The 23,297-nt window shown below is 38.0% G+C and overlaps 1 protein-coding gene and 1 long non-coding RNA gene across 4 annotated transcripts; one reads left to right on the top strand and one right to left on the bottom strand.

Moving 5' to 3' along the window:
* Window positions 1-1,004: 1,004 nt before the first annotated feature.
* On the bottom strand, window positions 1,005-1,447 carry LOC142504803 (uncharacterized). The gene is made up of 2 exons (XR_012804348.1): window positions 1,318-1,447; window positions 1,005-1,148 (listed from the first exon to the last, which is right to left on the bottom strand). It is a non-coding gene; the product is annotated as an uncharacterized LOC142504803 (long non-coding RNA).
* LOC142504802 (uncharacterized) lies at window positions 1,395-21,554 on the top strand. Of its 3 annotated transcripts, XM_075617610.1 has the most exons (18): window positions 1,395-1,534; window positions 1,955-2,073; window positions 3,086-3,131; window positions 4,471-4,543; window positions 4,689-4,746; window positions 5,758-5,853; window positions 11,219-11,336; window positions 11,406-11,672; window positions 12,921-13,022; window positions 13,133-13,487; window positions 13,594-13,707; window positions 14,311-14,939; window positions 15,042-15,238; window positions 15,512-15,734; window positions 16,699-16,818; window positions 17,335-18,108; window positions 18,210-20,388; window positions 20,479-21,554. In XM_075617610.1, exons 1-18 carry the CDS (start codon window positions 1,439-1,441, stop codon window positions 21,282-21,284), a joined length of 6,372 nt encoding a protein of 2,123 aa, XP_075473725.1. In that variant the 5' UTR covers window positions 1,395-1,438; the 3' UTR covers window positions 21,285-21,554. The 3 variants fall into 3 exon arrangements, with proteins under 3 accessions (XP_075473725.1, XP_075473724.1, XP_075473726.1); XM_075617609.1 differs by having other exon boundaries at window positions 18,210-21,554; XM_075617611.1 differs by lacking the exons at window positions 1,395-1,534; window positions 1,955-2,073; window positions 3,086-3,131; ... (4 more) ...; window positions 11,406-11,672; window positions 12,921-13,022 and having other exon boundaries at window positions 13,133-13,202; window positions 13,276-13,487; window positions 18,210-21,554.
* The last annotated feature ends 1,743 nt before the right edge of the window (window positions 21,555-23,297 follow it).

Below are 23,297 nucleotides of genomic sequence, written 5' to 3'. Positions count from 1 at the left end.
GTCAGATTTTGAGGATTTGACAATTCACACGTGGTTAGAAGAAATCGCTAGCAACGAACGTTTCTTGGAGCTCAACGATACTAATTGATTTTCGCAAAGACCATGTTAATGAAAAATAGCTGAAGCATTATCGAGGGGAAATCGAAAAAGGATATGGACGTCGTCTAACTCTTGTGCACTAAGGCTTAATGTGGATGCATATGTGGATGAGGAGAGACAATAATTTAGCATCGGTGGAGTAGTACGAGATAACCAAGGCCGTTTGTTGCTGGCATTTGGTAAACAGATCAATCAACCCCTCTCAATTGCACACGGATAACTGCTGGCAATCCGGGAAGAAATTCTCCTACTCTACGAAAAAGGCTTTATTGATGTTTAAGTAGTATCTGATTCCCTATTGGCAGTGTAGGCAGTCACTAACAATCAAAATGATCTAGGGTATATTGAACTTTGTGCAGCTGATAGTAAAGAGAGTTTGAATGAAATCTGTGATCTTCGAGTGCATTCATGTTTGTAGCTCGAATAAATTTGTTCATAATATTGCTCGTTTTGCTTTGTCTTCTCCTTCACCATTTGTTTGGAGAGTGTGTCTCTTGTGAGATGATTTCACGAATCTTTATCTGTGAGACCGGTCAACTTTACCGATGTTCACAATAAAAATAATAGTTTTAGCATAAAAAGTAATATTTTTTTATGGATGACCCAAATAAGAGATCTATATTTTAAAATACGACCCGTAAAACCGGCTCACGTAAGTTTTTGCCTTGTTTGGATAGAAGGTGAGTTTTTTTTTTTTGTTAATTAAGCTTGTAACAGATGATTTTATTTAATAAATTTATGAGTTTTATCTTGAAACAAAAACTATGATTATTATAAAATAATGTTTTAAATAAATAACCGTTTTAATTTTGTTATGGATTAAATAAAACGTGGCAACGAAGAAAATTATTCGTAATGTCTCATTTCATTATAGTACTAAATTTTAAATTTTCAAAAAAAAAAAATTTAAATTAAAATAAAGAAAAATATGACGCTAAGAAAAAAACCGAATCTTTGATCGCTGGATAAAAATTGGAGAATTAATGGAAGCCGAAGAAGGGATGGAATTTGCAAGCTGTAATTGAAGAACAAGGCGCTGTAAATATTCACTCCTAAGTCTCAAATGTACGTTCAAAGACATCTCTTTTTCTTTTATTTTTTATTTTTATTTTATTTTTATCGAATTTGATGTTTAGCCCCGTTTGAGTTATTTATTTTGCTGGTAGGATATGTCGCGCATTCGTTGAATTGAATTTTACCGTAACAAGATTTTTCAACGATTCTTTTTTCTGACAGTTTTTGGAATTTGGATCGTGACTGAGGAACAGATTTGAGGGTTGAGATGAGATGAAATGCTGAAGTTGGAATTCGGGAGTTTATAATTTGATTGGAGGAAGGCATGAAGGCCGGAAGTGCTGCAAAGCTGATTGTTGATGCGCTGCTGCAACGTTTCCTGCCTCTTGCCAGGCGTCGGATTGAAACTGCTCAAGTACAGGTAAGACCCATTGCTTTCCCTTTTTCACCCTCTTTGCCTTTTCTCTTGAAATGCAGCCTTTAGCTCTTTTTTTGGGCGTGCAGTTAGTGAAATCCAATTTTATTTCTACTGAATTTGCTAGCATCGAATAATTGAAATATGAAACAGATCAGTGTAAAATGGAAACATAAACGATTTGTTTGCCCCAGAGCAATTAGAGATGCTCTTGCTAAGAATTAAGATGGCTTTAAAAAACAAAACTGCAAAAATACATGGAGTTAAAAATAAGGATCAAGCAATATAGAGTAGAAACTAAAAATAAAATAGCTAGTGAAAAATCATTGGGTTGTTTAGGAGAGGAAAATTTGGTATTTAATGGAGTACTGCCTTTTACAATTTACGTGAAGTGTGTCGAAACATTTGCTGCATGTATAAATGCAGGATGGACAGTACCTTCGACCATCCGATCCAGCTTATGAGCAAGTACTCGATTCTTTAGCTATGGTGGCTCGGCACACACCTGTACCCTTATTGGAAGCTCTTTTACGTTGGAGAGAAAGGTTATCCACTTTCTGTGAATATATAGGTCATAGTTTGAAATGAATATCATTATAAACATTAACAATTTTCATATGGATTTATTATTATTCAAGTCCATTCATTCAGATGGTAATAATATTATATCTGGGGATTATCTTCCATGGAAAGTACTGGTTTCCGTTCATGGTAACGTGTCTTGGTGCTCTATCTAATTGACTGATAATTTCGAACATGCTTTAGTTTTTTCTGCAAAAAATTGTGAAAACTAAATAATTAACTGAAAAATTAATGATACTCAACACTCAAAATATTTTTGAGCATCAAAAGCACCAACACTGAGAATTGACATGCACGGGCTTATCCTATATTTTCTACTAAATGCAAAATAATGCATATTTTGAATTTTTGTGGAGGCACAAAAGAGCTCTTCCATTCCTGATCTGTGCATTTTATTGAAGATAAAGAATCAATGAACATGTTGGTAGGAGGCATTTTCTTTCTTCATCCATATTTCTATCTGTTTTTTGTCATGGTATTATAAGTAAATGTAATGACTGTTGAATATATGTTATGAATAAGGGGAGCAATCAAACCTTGGGTCAATTTTGTCTGCGGCCCCCCATACCTTTTTTCGCTCGCTGGATGACTGCTATATTAATGGACCTCCCCAATCCTATGGTTCTTTTAGTTCTTTAAAAACAGTTACCGAGGCAAAATTGACTTTGAAATGCTTTGAAACTGTAACCAACACTTTATCATAATTCACTCAGCTTTCTCAGCTTATTAATATCAATCATACCGGAGCTTGGTAGAATCAAGTAATTGTGCCATAGTACGGTGGTATAGAATCTCATGCAAATGTGCAGATTGACATAGTAAGCTCGTGATCATGTTATTACTAATGAAATAATGATTTTGATTTTTTTTCTTGTCAGATGATTTTTTGTTGTTGCATTATTCTCTCCTATTGTCAATTTCTGCTTCCAATTGAATGTGGGTCATCTCATCTAATTATTTTTTTGTGCTATGCAGTGAATCCCCAAAAGGTGCAAATGATGCTTCCACATTTCAGAGGAAGGTTTGTTTATCCTCAATCTGATGAATAATTGACTGTTGCAGACTCTTAATACCAGTGGCATCATCCACCATCTTCCTCATTGTCTGAGAGATTTTAAGTTGTTTAAATTTATTTCTTAGATGTTGAATATTAGAATTAGGGCCAGTCATCCTCCTCCCCTGAATTTATTCTAATTTCTTATACGTCATATTAAAAATTCATAACTACCACCACATCCTCGAGGTTCAAAAAGATTGCTTGTTTATTAAAAGACATGATTGATGGTGCAACATAACCATATTAGCGTATATCATTTAAAATTTTGTTAAAGAATTTGGTCAAGTCCATATGCCCTCTCTAAGTTTTGGTGCAACAGTAACTTCTCTAAGGCTTTAATCCCATATCAATTTAGTTTTATTGATTTCCCCTTCCATTTTTTTTTTGGATTTATTCTATAACCATAACTTGAGTTTTTTCTTTATTTTCAATTTCATTTTACTCCTTTTTCATCTGCTTGCCGTGGTGTGACCTTTGAGTTTGCGAGTTGTAGTTCTAATTTAATCAGATTTAATCAGCTTAACACATGAAATGATTTGTTTTAAGGGTGGGTGAATGAGTATGAATAGAGAGAAAAAGGCTAAATATATATGGGATATTATACAAGTGCATTTGAGGTAGTACTAGTCATATACCTTTTTAGCATTTTGGTATTTCTAAAATATTCGTTTGGCTAAAGAAGTCATATTTCACATTCCAATGGTTTTTATAGCAAATAAGCAGCTGTGAACCCTTTTAACATATAATGCTGATGAGTGTAATTAACAAAATGTTTGAAACAAGAATATGATGTATAAAGGTTAAACAATAATTTTGTAACTTTCTTGGAGCTCTTTAAAGGCAATTAAGCAAACACAGAAGTTTGTAAACCTTGGGGAAGGTGGTTATAATTATGATTTTCTAAGGGCAAACCTCAAGGGACAAGGATGTAATATACCTTTACAATTATAAGACGTATACCGACTACTGAGCACAGTTGTTGCCACTGTATTTCACATGACCTGGAGCTTTTAATCATTTCATTTATTTATTTTTCTGTTTATTATAACCCATTCACTGTTGGCATAGACCTTAGCGGTCATTTTTTGCCTGCCTTTGGTTTTTGTCTCTCTTATGTTTTTTTTTAATTAGAATACTGTCGAAAGGAAATGGAAAATGGGAGGTTGTGTCAGGAAATTAATAGTCTCAGGGCGTAAAAATAATGGAAATCAATTGACGTCATTCTGTGATACATCTTATATGTTTCATACAACTTCCAAGATATATTTTTGGCTCGTACTTCATAGAAATTTATGTCATCCAGCTTGCAGTGGAGTGTATTTTTTGCTCAGCTTGTATTCGCTTTGTCGAATGCTGCCCTCAAGAAGGACTTACAGGTCTATACATGCTCTTAAGCTTTTTATTTGTTCTGTACATTTACAGGTTTTCATGTCCGGACAGTTGGCCTCATACCTTTCCTCTGACTGGGGTTTCCTACCCCCTCTTTTATTTTGTGAACTTAACCTCTTTCTCTGCTGGCAGAAAAACTATGGATTGGTCTTGAAAATTTTATCTTTGACTGGCTAATCAATGCGGACAGGTATTTATCAGAAAACTTATTTTTTGTAACAATTCATGGCCTGATGGAAAATTACAATCAGTGCATATGTTTTCCCTGTGATGTACTTGTAACTTCAATTTCACCTTCTTTTTTTTTTTTGATAAGAAACATAATATTATTAAGAATATGGTTTTGAAGTACATTAGAAGCGGATGAGAGATCCGCAAGACAAAAACACGTGAAAATTAGAGATAGTTCACTTTTTACATCTGAGATCAATTTCACCTTCTTGTCTGGCTAAGATGAAAAAATGAGTATCTTGTGTGGCATTTTTGAAATTTTCCTGTTTGCCGAAATATTTTACTTGCATGCCAAACAAATTCCATTCCTTTTAGAATGGTGTGAGGCAAAAAAAATATAACAGGAATTGGAGATGAAATGATTTGTAAGTGTTGGCATGAGTGTGAAGGATTCACTTGATTAAGAACTATAGGATGTATCTGCCGAGTTCACTTGAAATTCCTATTGTACATGTGGAAATTGAGTCATTAAATTTTCTCGTCTCGTGCCAATGATGTGCCTAGGGGGCGTTTTAACTTTTGCCTGTAAAGAAGATCGAATGATGTTATAACTTTGATGGTTTATTGAGAGACTTTTCTCTGGTTTAACTCCTGATTAAAGTGAATTATTTAATTAAAAACCTCTAGGTCCCCAACAGGTTTTCCAATTACGCTCAAAACATAATGATTATAGTTCTTATCATCACAAGAAATTCAAAAGTTGAGAAAATTGTGATTGATTAACATGAGTACTGTTCACATTATCTTGTGGAAAAAAAGTGGACCAAACATCGTCTTTCTTCAAGAAGCTTATGATGTTTTTACTCTGTATATTTGATGTGAGGGAAGTTACCCGAGTAACAATGTAGTCATGCCTTTAGTTTCTATAAATCGCAAAGAAAAACTAGCGATGCAGATTGTTCTATAGACCTTAATCATCATGGTATGTATATATCCTGAGGTTGGCCTGAAATTACTGATTTAATTTCAGGGTTGTTAGCCAAGTCGAATATCCTTCATTGGTTGACTTACGGGGGCTTCTTCTTGATCTAGTGGCCCAACTCCTTGGTGCTTTATCGCGGATCAGGTATTTGTATGGCTGTTTGTAACTTTATTGTGCACGAAAAAACTTGGCTTTTCTCTGATCGAGTCAAAACGAAATTGTATTGTTCTCTCTTTTCAGAAGCCTAACACTTTGTGTCGAGGTGTCGCTGAGCTGTAAATAGCTTTGTAAATAGGTTGGGAGAATTAATTTGTAATCCCTGAGATTGAGGGAATTAGTTAGGTAGTTTCCAGATTTAGGATTGAGTTAGTTTCCTTATTTTTCTTCTTGTAATCTCCTATATAATACCGTGTATTATATCAATTCAAAGAGAATGAGATACAAAAAAAAAATTCTTTTTCTCTATTATCTGATTTCCCACATGGTATCAGAGCCCTAGGAATTTTTCTGGGGTTTCGTATTCTTCAAGCAGCCTTCATTGCTGTGTGTTTCCTTTTCGTATTCCAGTTTTTTTCTGGGCTTCCATTTCTACGTGTTCCAGCCTTCATTGCTGTGAATCTCTTCTTCACCATGTCAATGTCCGAAGAATCCAATTCTGTTCAGAAAATTGGAGAGTTGCAGAATATTCGGGCATCCAACAGATTCAATGGGAAGAACTATCTCAAATGGTCCCAAATTGTCCGCACATACCTAAAGGGCAAAGGGAGGCTTAATCACCTACTTGGAACCGGACCAGAAGAAAGGGATCCAACCTTTGCCGCATGGGATGAGGAGGATTCCATGATTATGTCCTGGCTATGGGATTCCATGGAGCCAACGATCAGTGACACTTGCATGTTCTTGAATACAGCAAAGGAAATTTGGGACTATATCAACCGCACATACTCGAAGGCCCGGGATGCTGCCCTGGTGTATGAAATTAAGGAAAAAACCTCCGCCACCAAGCAGGGAGACAAATCTGTCATAGAGTATGCAACCCTGTTGCAAAATCTTTGGCAGGAATTGGATCACTATCGGGTAATTGAGATGAAATGCCCTGATGATGCGGCCACATTGAAGAAATTCATTGAGAAGGATAGGATTTATGATTTTTTGGCAGGACTGAATTCTGAATTTGATCAAGTTAGAATCCAAATCCTCGGCAAGGAGGATACACCGTCTCTAGAAGAGACAATCTCATTAATCCGAGCAGAAGAAAGTCGGAGGAGTGTCATGCTAGAACCCCATACTATGGATGGGTCAGCCTTGGCAGCGAAAACAAATCAGGAGCAGTCGAAGAATGATCTGCGGTCAGCCTTAGCAGCGAAAACAAATCAGGAGCAGTCGAAGAATGATCTGCCTAAACACTCGGGTAGAGATAACCAAGGGAACAAAGACAATCTTTGGTGTACTTTTTGCAAGAAACCGAGGCATACAAGGGAGACGTGTTGGAGGCTGAATGGTAAACCTCCGAGCCGAGAATGGGGCAACCGTGGGGGGCAACAAAGGCCTCAGGCACATATGGCAGAGCAGCCCAATATTGAGGAAAATTCAGCAATAGGGGGGTTCAGCAGCGAAGAAATTGAGAAGCTGAGAAGCTTAATGGGATCTCTTGAGAAGCCTTTTGGAGCATGTTCAATGGCTCTTTCAGGTAAACCTGTCTGCATGAATGTCTTAGACAAATTCTATCCCAACTCTTGGATCATAGACTCCGGTGCTACAGACCATATGACCCCCACATCACAAATCTTCCTTTCCTATACCCCATGTCCAAGTAATAGAAAAATTGTTGTGGCCAATGGCTCTTTAGCTACTGTTGCAGGGATTGGTGATATACATATCACACCTAGCCTTATCCTTAAAAACGTTCTCCATGTACCCAAACTGTCAACGAGCCTTGTGTCTATTCAAAAGTTGACTCATGATCTCAAATGCTATGCTGTTTTTTGCTCTTCTTATTGTGTTTTTCAGGACCAGGACTCGGGGAGGAGGATTGGACTTGCTAAGGAAAGGAACGGTCTTTACCACCTTGAGCCATCCCAGAAACTCAGGAGCAACTTGTCTTCATCTTTCCTTAGTTCCTCAAACAAAGATGTCATTTGGCTATACCACCTACGTCTTGGTCATCCCTCTTTTAGGGTCCTAAATATAATGTATCCTCGTTTATTCCAAGGATTAGATATTTCGGAGTTTCAGTGTGACATTTGTGAATTGGCAAAACATACCCGTGTATCTTTTCCTATTAGCAATAAAAGAAGTTCTCATCCTTTTCATTTGATTCATAGTGACATATGGGGTCCTTCAACTATACCTAATATTTCCGGGGCTCGGTGGTTTGTGTCCTTAATTGATGATTGCACCCGAGTTACATGGCTCTTTCTTCTTAAACAAAAATCTGATGTTAGCACTGTTATACCTAATTTCCATTCAATGGTTCAAAATCAATTTGGGGTCAAAATAAAAAGCTTTAGGACAGACAATGCTAGAGACTACTTCAATCAGATTCTATCCCCTTACTTCCAATCTCAGGGAATAATCCATGATTCATCATGTGTGGACACACCCCAACAAAATGGGGTAGCTGAAAGAAAGAATGGCCATTTACTCAACAGCACCCGAGCCTTACTGTTTCAAGGGAATGTTTCTAAGTCCTATTGGGGAGAAGCCGTTCTTACTGCCACATATATGATAAATAGACTTCCCTCCCGCGTGTTAGAAAACAAAAGCCCCATAGAGGTCCTTAATAGCTTCTACCCTCACTTCAGAACCTCAATTGGCATCACACCTAGGGTATTTGGGTGTACTGCATTTGTTCATGTCCACAAACAATATAGAGGGAAACTAGACCCCAGAGCCATCAAATGTGTTTTCCTCGGTTACTCATCCACTCAAAAGGGATACAAGTGTTACGACCCCTCTAACAGAAAATTTTACATCTCTGCAGATGTCACTTTCACAGAAAATAAACCTTTTTTTTTCAAGTCCTCTCTTCAGGGGGAGATTTCAATGATGGAAGATAGTACTTGTGAGTCCTTTGAACCACTTAAAACCCTTGACCTTCCGTATGTGCCAACCCGTGTTGTTGAACCCGAGTCCTCTGAACCAGTCACATCTGAGTCACCCGATCCTGTCACTGAACCCGTATCATCTCCTACTCACAATTTCCCAAGATTTCCTCAGGTGTATTCAAGGAGAAAGACCGGTCCTGAATTGACACAAGTCCAAGAATCCAATCCAAATTCTGGAAATGAAATTACGGTAAGATCATATCCACCTTTACACACACAACCTGTTGAACAAATCACTAATTCAACAACCGTTCTGGATCTTCCCATTGCTGTTAGAAAAGGAACCAGAGAATGTACTAAACATCCACTCTATCCACTATCTCACTATGTCTCTCTCAAGCGCCTATCACCAACCCAAAAAGGATTCATTGTGAGTTTGAACACCATTGCCATCCCTAACAATATGGCTGAGGCATTGTCAAAAAGGGAATGGAGGGATGCTATGAGAGAGGAAATGAGTGCATTAGAAAAGAATAAAACATGGGAGATCGTTGATAAACCGAAGGGAAAAAACATTGTTGATTGCAAGTGGATTTTTACATTGAAGTACAAGGCTGATGGATCCCTTGAAAGATATAAAGCAAGGTTAGTAGCCAAAGGGTACACTCAGACTTATGGGGTGGATTATCAGGAAACCTTTGCTCCAGTTGCAAAAATGAACACTGTGAGAATCCTGTTAGCATTGGCTGCTCACTTCAATTGGCAACTGCTACAATATGATGTTAAGAATGCATTTCTCCATGGTGACCTAAATGAGGAAATCTACATGAACATCCCACCGGGATTTGAAGGGGACACAGGTAACAATGTGTGCAAGCTGAAAAAGGCCCTTTATGGGTTAAAACAATCTCCTAGAGCATGGTTTGGCAGATTTGCAAAAGTCATGAAGGAATCTGGCTATAAACAAAGCCAAGGTGACCACACCTTATTCATTAAGCATTCGGCTGGAGGGGGAGTGACTGCTCTTTTAGTCTATGTGGACGACATTATCGTGACTGGAAATGATGAGAAAGAGAAGCATGAATTGAAGCTAAGACTAGTAAAAGAATTTGAAACAAAGGAGCCGGGGAAATTGAAGTACTTCCTCGGTATTGAGGTGGCACATTCAACACAGGGAATCTACATATCCCAGCAAAAGTACGTAATTGATTTATTGGCAGAAACAGGGAAGACTGGGTGTAAACCGATCTCTACTCCAATAGATCCAAACTATAAGTTGGGAGAAGCTAAAGAAGAACCAGCTGTGGATAAAAGAATGTACCAAAGGTTGGTTGGCAGACTCATATACCTTACTCACACTCGACCAGACATAACATATTCTGTAAGTATGATCAGTCAATTCATGCATGATCCAAGAGAACCTCATCTTCAGGCTGCTTACAGGGTACTGCATTACTTGAAAGGCAATCCGGGGAAAGGAATCTTGTTCAAAAGGAATGGCACTCTTACTCTGGAAGCCTACACCGACGCTGACTATGCTGGCTCCCTAGTGGATAGAAGATCAACTACAGGATATTGTACTTTTCTTGGAGGTAACCTAGTGACATGGAGGAGCAAGAAGCAGAATGTAGTGGCAAGGTCATCTCCGGAATCAGAATTCAGGGCTATTGCTCAAGGATTATGCGAATTACTTTGGCTGAGAATCATTTTGGATGATTTGAGAGTCCAATGGGAGGGTCCTATGAAGCTCTACTGTGACAACAAGTCCGCTATTAATATGGCTCATAATCCCATACAACATGATAGGACAAAGCATATTAAAATTGATAGACATTTCATCAAAGAAAAACTGGAGGAAGGGTTAGTGTGTATGTCCTATGTTCCATCAGAGAGACAATTAGCCGATGTTCTAACAAAGGGGCTTAACAGTTCGAGTTTCCATGATCTTGTATCCAAGCTGGGAATGGAAGACATCTATTCCTCAGCTTGAGGGGGAGTGTCGAGGTGTCGCTGAGCTGTAAATAGCTCTGTAAATAGGTTGGGAGAATTAATTTGTAATCCCTGAGATTGAGGGAATTAATTAGGTAGTTTCCAGATTTAGGATTGAGTTAGTTTCCTTATTTTTCTCCTTGTAATCTCCTATATAATACCGTGTATTATATCAATTCAAAGAGAATGAGATACAAAAAAAAAAATTCTTTTTCTCTATTATCTGATTTCCCACACTTTGTATTAGGACAAAAATCAAAATTCATAGATTTTAATGAATCTATGTGTCTCGGAAGACTTGACTGTTTTTTACATCTTGTTCCTGGGAATGCAAAAGTTAAACCATGTGTATAAAAATGTCCTTAACCTACTTCAGCTGCTTCTCTGGAAGTGTTCGTGACAGTATGACAAGCAAATTCTTTTAGATGCATGCAGTTCAATCTAATAAATCTTATGCTCTGATCACTCAACAGATTTAGCTCTGTGACTGAGCGCTTCTTCATGGAGCTCAATACTCGCCGAATCGATACCAGTATTTCACGAAGTGAAACACTTAGCATTATCAATGGGATGCGCTACCTTAAGCTTGGGGTAAGGGTGAATTGAAGTCTGAGGTGAATTACTGTGGAAACATTTTCCTGATGAGAAGGTGAATTTCAGGTCAAAACAGAGGGCAGTTTAAATGCTTCAGCCTCCTTTGTTGCTAAAGCAAATCCGTTAAATCGTACTCCTCACAAAAGAAAAAGTGAACTTTACCATGCGATATGCAACATGCTTTCAAACATTCTAGCACCACTTGCTGATGGTGGAAAAGGTCAATGGCCTCCTTCTGGTGTTGATCCTGCACTCACCTTATGGTATGAAGCTGTTGCACGAATACGGAGCCAGCTCATGCACTGGATGGACAAACAAAGCAAACATATAACAGTAAGTTCTTTTGTGTTGGGTGTGGGATAGGGCAATTTATTTCCCTCAACTTCTTCTTCATTCATTTTCTACGATCCATATTGCATCCAGGAACATAATAAAGTTCTTCAGGATTCAGAAGGACTTCTGAATTTATTTAATTTCCCAAAACTGCAACCATTGATGGAAATGATGATACTAGTACAAGATGAATTTTTTGGCGTACCATATAATAATAAGTATATTTCTATGGCAAGTTGCTCACTGTTTGTCAGATACGTTGTGTAATTTTCTTTTTGATTCATTTAGCTGGTTGACATTTCTTAAGAATCGGCGAACATCAAGAATTTGGTGGTGCCATGGACATAATTATATAATATCTTGAAGGAACACCTTTCGTTTCAATGCTAATAGAGTGGAAACTTATTTTGGGCTTAAGTCAAGAGATGCATACTTTTGTCTGTATCATGCTTAGGAACTAAAGCGGGGTCCATTGCCTGATGGCAATTTCTGATTATGAAATTTCGATTCTTATAAAGAAAAATCCAGCTGTGGATTTTCTCCATGGAAGTTCACTGCTGTACAAATCAAGTAGTATGTGGTTTGTATATTACCTGAATAATCTCATGTGTTGATTGCATTTTAGCACCCAATTCTAAATGAATACTCTTATTTCCGTTTTAATAGTTTGCAACATTCCATTCTCTATTTCCTTTCGTTGTGAAAGGTAGTAACTTAGAAATACTACTTTGGTAGGTAAAAATGTAATGACATCCACCTTTTCAGTTTCTCACCTAAAACTCTGTATCAATGTAAAAACAAGTTCTAATTGGCCAGGAGAACTTATGTTAATACGATCCCGGCTCTTACTGTGTGGACCTATTGTCCACATTTTGTAATTAAAATATTTTAATATAATTTCGTCCCCTATAAAGGAAAAAAAAGGAGTGCTTATCATTTTCATGAACATCTTTTGAACAGTTGATATAGTTATTTGAATTATGAGAACATCTTTTTGAACAGTTGATATAGTTATTTGAATTACGAGAACATCTTTTTGAACAGTTGATATAGTTATTTGAATTAGGCGCTACAATTCTAGATTCTTGAATCCTGTGATTAAAAATTTATTTAAAGCCTGAAATCTAACAATTCATATTTATCTAGTTATGATGTCTATGCTGGCCTTGTTTATATTAAGGGATTCAAAATCTGATTGGCATTCTTGAGTTTATATTTGGATGATCTGAGCAATTCTGTCTTTTCTAGGTTGGTTATCCGTTGGTGACTCTTCTCCTATGTCTTGGTGATCCTAATATTTTTCTCGGTAATTTTGGTCCTCACATGGAACAATTATACAAGCATCTTAGAGTAAGTTGGTGCATTAACCTCTTTCCCTATACATATGTTTTTGATAAATACATCTACCATGCACTCAATTATAAATCTCCTCTGAGGTTTAATTTTGATCACCTTTTCAGGATAAGAACCACCGCTTTATGGCCTTAGATTGTCTACATCGTGTTATGAGATTTTACTTGAGTGTCTACGGTGATGCTCAACCTCCAAATCGTGTTTGGGATTATCTGGATAGCATCACCTCGCAACTTCTAACTATTCTCAGGAAAGGAATGCTTAGTCAGGATGTCCAACATGACAAACTAGTGGAATTCTGTGTAACTATAGCTGAACATAATCTTGATTTTGCTATGAATCATATGATTCTAGAATTGCTCAAGCAAGATAGTCCGGAAGCTAAGGTTATCGGCCTTCGAGCTTTGCTTGCCATTGTTATGTCTCCAACAAGTCAGCATGTTGGCTTGGAAATTCTCCACGGTAGTTATGCTTATTCTATCTCAAGCTTATTCTATCTCAATCTCTATTTTGTTTCGCACTCGCTACACAAAATTCTTGGTTTATCGAATTTGTGCTGTGTTGGCAGTTCATAATATTGGTCATTACATCCCAAAAGTCAAAGCGTCAATTGAAGCTATTCTGAGGTCTTGCAATAGAACTTACAGTCAGGCTCTTCTTACTTCTTCAAAGACCACCATTGGTAATATTTTGCTAATTTTTACATTCTACATGGGAATTTTCGTCAGATTTTGAAGTTTGTCTCTGAATGTTATAGTTGTTTCTATATAAAAGCTCAACTGTGATTATTGGATTTTCATCAATAAATTGCAATATTGAATCTACCTTTGTCAGAAATAATATATACTCAAACGAGAAGAGGCATTTGTTTTGGCATATGGTAGTTTAATTTTCTGTTACTGGGTACTCATCACTAAGGCCAGTATGTTTTCAGCGACATTGCTGCAGCCACTTTTCATACCCGGTTTTGAGAAGCACGCTATTTTAAGTCTTGCACTATCAAAACCGCTAGCAGTCACAACCATCTGATTTTTAGCATGTCCTCTGCAATCTTCAGGAACATCCTGATCCCCAGATTCCGTGCAATCCTGGACACCAGTAAACTGTCCAATTATGAACCATTCTTTCATCTTCCACCATTTTATCCTGACAGGATGCAAACAATCACAAACAATGCACACCCACATGCACTCGAGTCTGGGTGAGATTGTGTGTGACTGTTAATTATTGCCACATATTGTTTAATTTGCTCAATGTTCTGCACAACTGAAATATAGTTTTCCAGATGCCATTACAAGAGAAAAGTCTCAAGGATATCTTTTCAAGTCGGTGCTAAAGTGCATACCGTATCTGATTGAAGAAGTTGGCCGCAATGATAAAATCACAGAAATCATTCCGCAGCATGGCATCAGTATAGATCCTGGTGTTCGTGAAGAAGCTGTGCAGGTTTTAAATCGGATTGTGAGGTACCTTCCCCATCGCCGCTTTGCCGTTATGAGAGGGATGTCAAACTTTATCCTGCGTCTTCCTGATGAGTTCCCTCTCCTCATTCAAACATCATTGGGACGCCTACTTGAACTAATGCGCTTCTGGAGAGCTTGTCTATCTGATGATAAGTTAGATCGTGATTCTATGGAGTTAAAACGTGTCCAGAGAAATGATGGATTCAAGAGGTCCTCATTTCATCAGTCCCATGAGGCAATTGATTTTCGTGCTTCAGAGATTGATGCAGTTGGTCTTATATTCCTTAGTTCTGTTGATAGTCAAATCAGGCATACTGCCTTGGAGTTGCTGCGATGTGTGCGTGCTTTGTGGAATGATATAAGAGAACTTTCATTGTATGAAAGGCCAGATAATATCATGAAATTTGAAGCCGAACCAATATTCATGATTGATGTCCTTGAAGAGAATGGGGTGGGCAACTTTTACTGATTCCATTAGGATTTCCTAATCAATTCGACTTCAATGCCATGCCTATCTGCTCTGCTTTTAAATATCTAGTTGTCTATTTTACAGGATGATATCGTTCAGGGCTGTTATTGGGATTTTGGGCGTCCTTTTGATTTGCGACGAGAGTCAGATGCTGTACCTCAAGATGTGACTCTTCAGTCTATACTTTTTGAGAGTCCTGATAAGAATAGATGGGCCCGATGTCTTAGTGAGATCGTCAAATATGCTGCTGAACTATGTCCAAGCTCAGTTCAGGAAGCGAAGTAAAAATCTTTACATTCTCTTACATCTTGTTTTGGTGTTACGTTATCAATTTTACCAGGGAGCAGAAAACTTAACAATTACAATATCTATTAATTAACTCTAGCTTCAACTAATACTTGCAATACTTTGGAAGTATGACAATATCTGGGAAGAATCAAATATTATCAATAACTTGCTGTCTTTATTTTTCAGATTCTCAGTCTTAATTGGAATTTCATTCATTTAAACTCTTGAAAAACAAGGAGATTTAATTGTAACATTCTCTTATGCAGGTTCGAGGTTATTCAACGCCTTGCTCACATCACACCAGCCGAATTGGGTGGAAAGGCTCACCAGTCACAGGACACGGACAACAAGCTGGACCAATGGCTTATGTATGCAATGTTTGCATGCTCATGCCCACTTGCTAATCGAGAAAGTGGTGGTTCAGCAGCAACAAAAGAACTTTTCCATCTGATTTTTCCTTCCCTCAAATCTGGTTCTGAAGCACACGTGGTGAGTGTGTGCTGCACGTTTTCAATCTTTCAATATATCACTCTGGATGCCATTATGTTGCACTATAATTTTCTTATACTTACATGTTCAAGCAGGCGAAGTTAGTTGGCATGTAAGTGGATAGATTGCATTCTAGTTCTAATTTGTAGATCTTATGATGAGGAAAAGCCATCAATTTATCACACAGTAAAAGAAATCTGATTTTATGACAAAATCTCTCTCTAATTGGTTCTATGTGCCAATTCCAATGTCACATTTGATACAAATCATTATAAGGAAAATCAAAAGATGATATTGGATTCCAAATCTTACCTCTTAAGAGTTTATTATTGGAGTCTTTATAATTATATTAAAGTATTCCTTGACTGGTGATGAAGTCCTCGATCTTAGGTTGAATTATGTTTAAGTACCCTGATAAATCATTTTTTTATAGGAAATAAAATATTAATAAAATCTTTTTAATTACAAAAAGTGGACAAGTGGTCCACGCAAGATGAAGTAAGACCCAGGATCATATTAACAACATTTAAGACTCCAATCCCTATATAAATCTGAAACCAAAAATAGTTTAAACTCCTTGTGTTTCCAGATCCAGCTTGGGGCAAATTTAATTTTGTTCCAGCAATCTTCAAGGAACCCTGATAAATCATTTAATTGCTGGCCGTAACTAGTCTGAGTAGAAAAAAACACAAATATTGCACTTTTGGGACGTAAGCATTTCATTGTGTGCTGCATTTTGTATCCTGGTTTGGGATGTTCTACTTGTAAAAGTTTGAAACACATCACTATGATGATCTATAATACCTGTATTAGAAATCTAGAAAGTGGTTCGTGGGCATTTGCATTTTTGTGCCTGAGATGACACGACGTAAGCCCCATATATATGTTGATTCAACCTGCTAACATATATGTTTATCAAGTCTATATCACATCTACGATTCATTTTTACTTTGTTTTTCTTCAGCATGCTGCCACCATGTCGTTAGGACACTCTCATTTGGAATTGTGCGAAGTAATGTTCAATGAGCTTTCTTCTTTTATAGAGGAGGTTTCTCTAGAAACAGAGGGGAAACCAAAGTGGAAGGTATTCTTCAGTTTTTAAATGCCATTACTATTGGTTTTTGGAGTTCCTCTCCCCCGTTTGTTTCTTTCTTACCTCTTTTGCTTTTCCCTTCCTTATAGTTGACACTTTCTGTTATTTTTTTTTTGTTTTGTCCCCTGGCATGTCTTTCCTTGGTTCCCTCACATTTGTTCTTCTAGAGAAAATAAGATTTATTTGAGTCCAAATATTATTGTGTTCTTGATTATTTATTAATTAGTGGATCCTCATTTATTTATACATTATTCAAAGTTTGGTCTACAAAGTTTTGAAAATGGAGCGGTCGAGTACATAGATGTTGTTCGAGTGGTAAAGTTCAATTTGAAGGGTGTCTGCAAACTGCCAGGATTTGAGAATTTTTATCAAATTTCACTGAACTAAGAACGAACTTGATATGAGCTAAAGTCTCTACAGACATTGTTTTATTCTCCTGATATGTGCTGCAGTTGATCTTTGTCTGTGTTAGTGCACTGAGAAATAATGTCACTGGACCTTATGCAGAGTCAAAAGTCTCGCCGCGAGGAGCTTCGCATCCACATTGCAAATATCTATCGAATGGTTGCAGAAAAGATATGGCCAGGCATGCTGGGTAACAAACCAGTTTTTCGCGTCCATTATTTGAAGTTCATTGAAGAAACAACTAGACAGATATTGACAGCACCTGCGGAAAGTTTTCAAGAGACGCAACCTCTCCGATATGCACTTGCTTCTGTTCTAAGATCTCTGGCTCCAGAATTTGTTGATTCTAAATCAGAGAAATTCGATATTAGAACCAGAAAGAAACTTTTTGATCTCCTCCTTTCTTGGGGAGATGACACAGGTGGTACATGGAATCAAGATGGTGTTGGTGACTATCGACGTGAAGTTGAACGATACAAGTCTAGTCAGCATTCACGGTCAAAAGATTCTATTGATAAAATTTCATTCGATAAAGAATTAAGTGAACAGGTTGAAGCAATACAATGGGCCTCTATGAATGCCATGGCCTCCCTGCTATATGGGACTTGCTTTGATGACAATGCAAGAAAGATGAGTGGCCGGGTGATTTCATGGATAAACAGCCTGTTTATTGAGCCAACGCCGAGGGCACCATTTGGTTATTCACCAGCTGATCCAAGAACTCCCTCTTACTCTAAATACACTGGAGATGGTGGGAGAGGAGCAGCTGGCCGTGATAAATATAGAGGTGGACACCATCGAGTTTCTCTGGCAAAACTGGCTCTGAAGAATCTCCTACTCACGAATTTGGATCTATTTCCAGCTTGTATTGATCAGGTAATTATGGAGTTCTTCAAAGACAGTTTGTATTTTACAGCCTTTTGTTCAAGTTCTTGTTATTGAATATTTTTGTGCTTGAAACTCTGATACTACTGCAGTGCTACTACTCTGATTCTGCTATAGCTGATGGCTACTTCAGTGTGCTGGCTGAGGTCTACATGCGTCAAGAGATACCAAAATGTGAGATTCAGAGACTATTGAGCCTAATTCTTTACAAAGTGGTAGATCCTTCTAGGCAAATTCGTGACGATGCTCTACAAATGCTGGAGACACTTTCTGTCCGTGAATGGGCTGAGGATGGTGCTGAGTGCTTGGGAAGCTATCAAGCTGCCGTTGTTGGCAACCTTCCTGACTCATATCAACAATTCCAATACAAACTCTCTTGCAAACTTGGTAAAGATCATCCAGAGTTGAGCCAACTTCTTTGTGAAGAGATCATGCAGAGGCAACTAGATGCGGTGGATATAATTGCACAACATCAAGTTCTAACCTGCATGGCCCCGTGGATTGAGAATCTCAATTTTTGGAAACTTAAGGATTCAGGATGGAGTGAAAGATTATTGAAAAGCCTTTATTACGTGACATGGCGGCATGGGGATCAGTTTCCTGATGAAATTGAAAATTTATGGAGTACAATTGCTAGTAAGCCCAGAAACATAAGTCCAGTCCTTGATTTCTTAATCACAAAAGGTATTGAGGATTGCGATTCAAATGCATCTGCAGAAATAAGTGGAGCCTTTGCCACATACTTCTCCGTTGCCAAGAGGGTAAGTTTATATTTAGCGCGAATTTGTCCACAACGGACAATTGACCACTTGGTTTACCAATTGGCTCAAAGAATGCTCGAGGATACTGTGGAGCCATTACGACCTAGAGCAAATAAGGGTGATGCTGGTGGAAATGTTGTGTTGGAATTTTCTCAGGCGCCTGCTGTGGCTCAAATCACCTCTGTTGTGGACAGCCAGCCTCACATGTCACCTTTACTTGTCCGGGGTTCTCTTGATGGACCATTGAGAAACACCAGTGGAAGCTTGAGCTGGAGAACTGCCGCTGTTGGTGGAAGAAGTGCTTCTGGCCCATTGAGTCCTATGCCTCCTGAGCTGAATGTTGTTCCTGTAGCTGCTGGTCGATCTGGGCAACTACTACCATCATTAGTTAACATGTCAGGGCCACTAATGGGGGTGCGAAGCTCAGCCGGAAGCTTGCGAAGTCGCCATGTATCTCGAGACAGTGGAGATTACCTTATTGACACTCCAAATTCTGGGGAAGACGGATTGCACTCTGGTGTTGGCACTCACGGTGTGAACGCTAAAGCACTTCAGTCAGCTTTGCAAGGCCATCAGCAACACTCATTGACACATGCCGACATTGCATTGATTCTACTAGCTGAAATTGCATATGAGAATGATGAAGATTTTAGGGAGCATTTGCCGCTTCTGTTTCATGTAACATTTGTCTCAATGGACAGTTCAGAGGATATTGTGTTGGAGCATTGCCAACACCTACTTGTTAATCTGCTTTATTCCCTTGCTGGCCGGCACTTAGAGCTGTATGATGTTGAGAATAGTGATGGAGAAAACAGGCAGCAAGTTGTGAGCCTAATTAAATATGTTCAATCAAAGAGAGGTAGCATGATGTGGGAGAACGAAGACCCCACAGTTGTCAAGATAGAGCTCTCAAGTGCAGCACTTTTGTCTGCTCTTGTGCAAAGCATGGTTGATGCAATTTTTTTCCAAGGAGATCTTAGAGAAACTTGGGGTGCAGAGGCACTAAAATGGGCAATGGAATGTACTTCGAGGCACCTTGCTTGCCGATCCCATCAAATTTATCGTGCCCTCAGACCGCGTGTCACAAATGATGCTTGTGTATCTCTTCTTCGCTGCCTCCATAGGTGCCTGGGCAATCCAGTGCCATCAGTTTTGGGTTTTATAATGGAAATTTTATTGACTTTGCAGGTTATGGTGGAAAATATGGAACCTGAAAAGGTCATACTCTATCCCCAGCTTTTCTGGGGATGTGTTGCCATGATGCACACAGACTTTATTCATGTGTATTGCCAGGTGCTTGAACTTTTCTCACGAGCAATCGACCGCCTATCTTTCCGGGACACTACAACAGAAAATGTGCTGCTTTCCAGTTTTCCCCATGATGAGCTTGACACAAATGCATCAGATAGTTCTGAATTTCAGCACACCATGTCTAGAAATATCTCTGAAACATCTCCATCAAGTGGAAAAGTGCCAGCATTTGAAGGAGTACAGCCACTTGTGCTTAAAGGTCTGACGTCCCCAGTTAGTCACGGTGTTTCCATTAAGGTTCTTTCTCAGATAACTGTCCCCTCTTGCGATTCCATTTTTGGTGATGCAGAAACGCGGCTTTTGATGCACATCACAGGCTTGCTTCCATGGCTTTGCTTACAGCTCAGCCAGGATGCAGTGGTGGGACCTGCTTCGCCTCTGCAACTACAATACCAAAAGGCTTGTTCTGTTGCAACCAATATTGCAATATGGTGCCATGCAAAATCAATGGATGAGTTAGCAACTGTCTTTATGGCTTACGCCTCTGGCGAGATCAGAGGGATAGAGAATCTTCTGGCTTGCATCTCGCCATTGTTGTGCAACGGGTGGTTCCCCAAGCACTCTGCTCTGGCTTTTGGGCACCTACTGCGGCTTCTGGAGAAAGGGCCCGTTGAATATCAGCGTGTCGTACTTCTTATGCTGAAGGCCTTACTTCAGCACACTCCTGTGGATGCAGCTCAGAGTCCTCAAATGTATGCAATTGTTTCCCAACTCGTGGAGAGTACCTTATGCTGGGAGGCATTAAGCGTGCTAGAAGCACTCTTACAGAGCTGCAGCTCTTTGCCCGGGTCCCATCCGCAAGATCCGGGTTCTTTTGAGAATGGATTTGGTACGATGGATGAGAAAATACTTGTGCCTCAGACATCATTTAAAGCTCGAAGTGGGCCTTTGCAGTTTTCAACCGGTCTTGGATTTGGGGCAGGCTTGATGCTACAGGGGCAAGCTAATGCTGCTGAATCGGGTATATCTCTAAAAGAGTTAGCGCTGCAGAATACACGATCGATGCTGGGCAGGGTTCTAGACAACTGTGCGCTCGGGAGACGGAGAGACTACAGAAGGTTAGTTCCTTTTGTGATCACCATTGGAAACGAATAAGACCATAGGTATTCCTCTCGTTTCTGGATGTGATTTAGATAGTGCACCGAAATTTGAGGGATGGTAAATGTTAATAAGATTTTCCTTGGATGTAGTACTGTTTTAAGTAATGTGTTATTTTTGTTGGATGTACCAAGTCTTTGTAAACCATCAACTCTGTATGTAGTTTACTCGTATGCTTTTAGCACATTGCGTTACCATTCAGCTGGTTGGAATGAACTGTAAATATTTATTTTCACCATTGTGTTAAGTTGACTTTCTGTGTTTAAATTGTTCTGTCAAATTTGAGCTAATTAGAATCTTGAACTTGGAAAGCTCTGCTCATAGAAAATGGATGGTTTTGATTTTAACCTCTTGGAGAATCCCCTTGAACACTGGACAAAATACGAATGCATACAAACTATATTTGTATATATTCATATGTGTGTAGATTTAGTTGATATATTCAACTCATGAGATTCTTAAAAATCATTGTACATATTTCCCACAATGTATGCCATCCTCCTCTGAACCAACCAAACAACAAACTAGGCTCAACGCACACCACACTACCACCATTTGCTGCCTGGGAGTTCATTTTTATCACATCAATCTACCTTAGACGAAATAAATTCAAAGTATTTACCATCAAATATTTGCTTACCTAGATCGGTAAAATCTAGCAAGTGTTCTATATTATCCCATAAGTCGATGACACGTAACTTAAATAAACAGTATCCGAAGAGTAGTACTAATTACTGAATGATGACACTTTGCAATAAAATCGGAACAACAAAAGTAAAACACATCATTTTATGGTAGCTTTGTTCGATGCTTACAGAGGCGGAGACCAGAGGTTAAATCCATTACCCCTTTGTCCAATACCCTCGCCGTTGGTTTAGGGTCATGGGATAAATAAATAAATAAATCTTAAAATTGTAACTAAAAAATCGAAATTCTATTCCGACTTCTCTTTGAAAAGTCGAAAAACATAAAAAAAATAAATAAAAAAAATAAATAAAATATTTCTTTAATGAATGTTCCTCACTCCATGCATATATAGACATTCCTAAACTTGTAGTTTATGATGAATGATTAGGTAGGAGCATGATTTTTTAAAGATATGCTGACGGGAGCCTGTGCCTTGAGTGGGTGATATATGTAATTTTATTGGTCACTTCTCACACGCACGGTTTTTGTCCAATCACACTCCCTTTTTTTTTCTTTTGAATATTCCAAATCATTTTGCGTTTTGTGAGGAAATATGACAAGATAATAAAGATTCAACATAAAATCTACAAGCTTAAGCAAATCTTAATATTTTATTTTCAGATTATGAAAAGGATGGTTTGTTATAATCAGATATCGAACTCGAAACATTGATTCAAACTTGAGACTTTGATGTCATATCAAAATCTAAAATTTCATCTCATTTAAAGATAGATCGAGATAGGTACATTGAAGCCCTTTCATTCTATTTGGTAAATTTAGAGCATTTCTTATGGGGTATTATAAATATAGATTTCTTATCAAACATCCGTGCATAAAAGAAGATTCAAAGAGGGTAAAGGTGATTTCATCCCTATTTTAATTTTAATGATAAATAAACAAGGAAAAGCCACATTCAACGCGGGCAGAAAAAGTAATAGTAAAGCAAATTATGTTCAAGAAAGTTTATTGAAATCCTCTTTTTTTTTTTTGCCTAAAAGGTCTTTATAAATATTATTTACGTGTGTGTCTGTGATAGCCTATTTTTTGAAAAAAAAAATATTATATATATATATATATATATATTATTGATAAACAAGATACGCTATGATAAACATTATAATAATTCTTAAAATATAGAGATGTTTTAACTAATTAATGTATAGTATGTAAACTGATTATAAAGAGTTACTTCCGTCAAGAATTACTTAAAATAAATGATATAAGGACATCTTCCTGAATATATGTAGATTTGTATTGTCCTGTCCGTCCCTACACTAATTAATTCATTTAATTTACGCTACATGTAGTCATTTAAACAATGCC

The sequence above is a fragment of the Primulina tabacum genome, chromosome 10 (genome assembly GCF_025594145.1).
Source record: "Primulina tabacum isolate GXHZ01 chromosome 10, ASM2559414v2, whole genome shotgun sequence".
NCBI lineage: Eukaryota > Viridiplantae > Streptophyta > Magnoliopsida > Lamiales > Gesneriaceae > Primulina > Primulina tabacum.
This window is presented reverse-complemented; position numbering and strand designations above follow the sequence as displayed.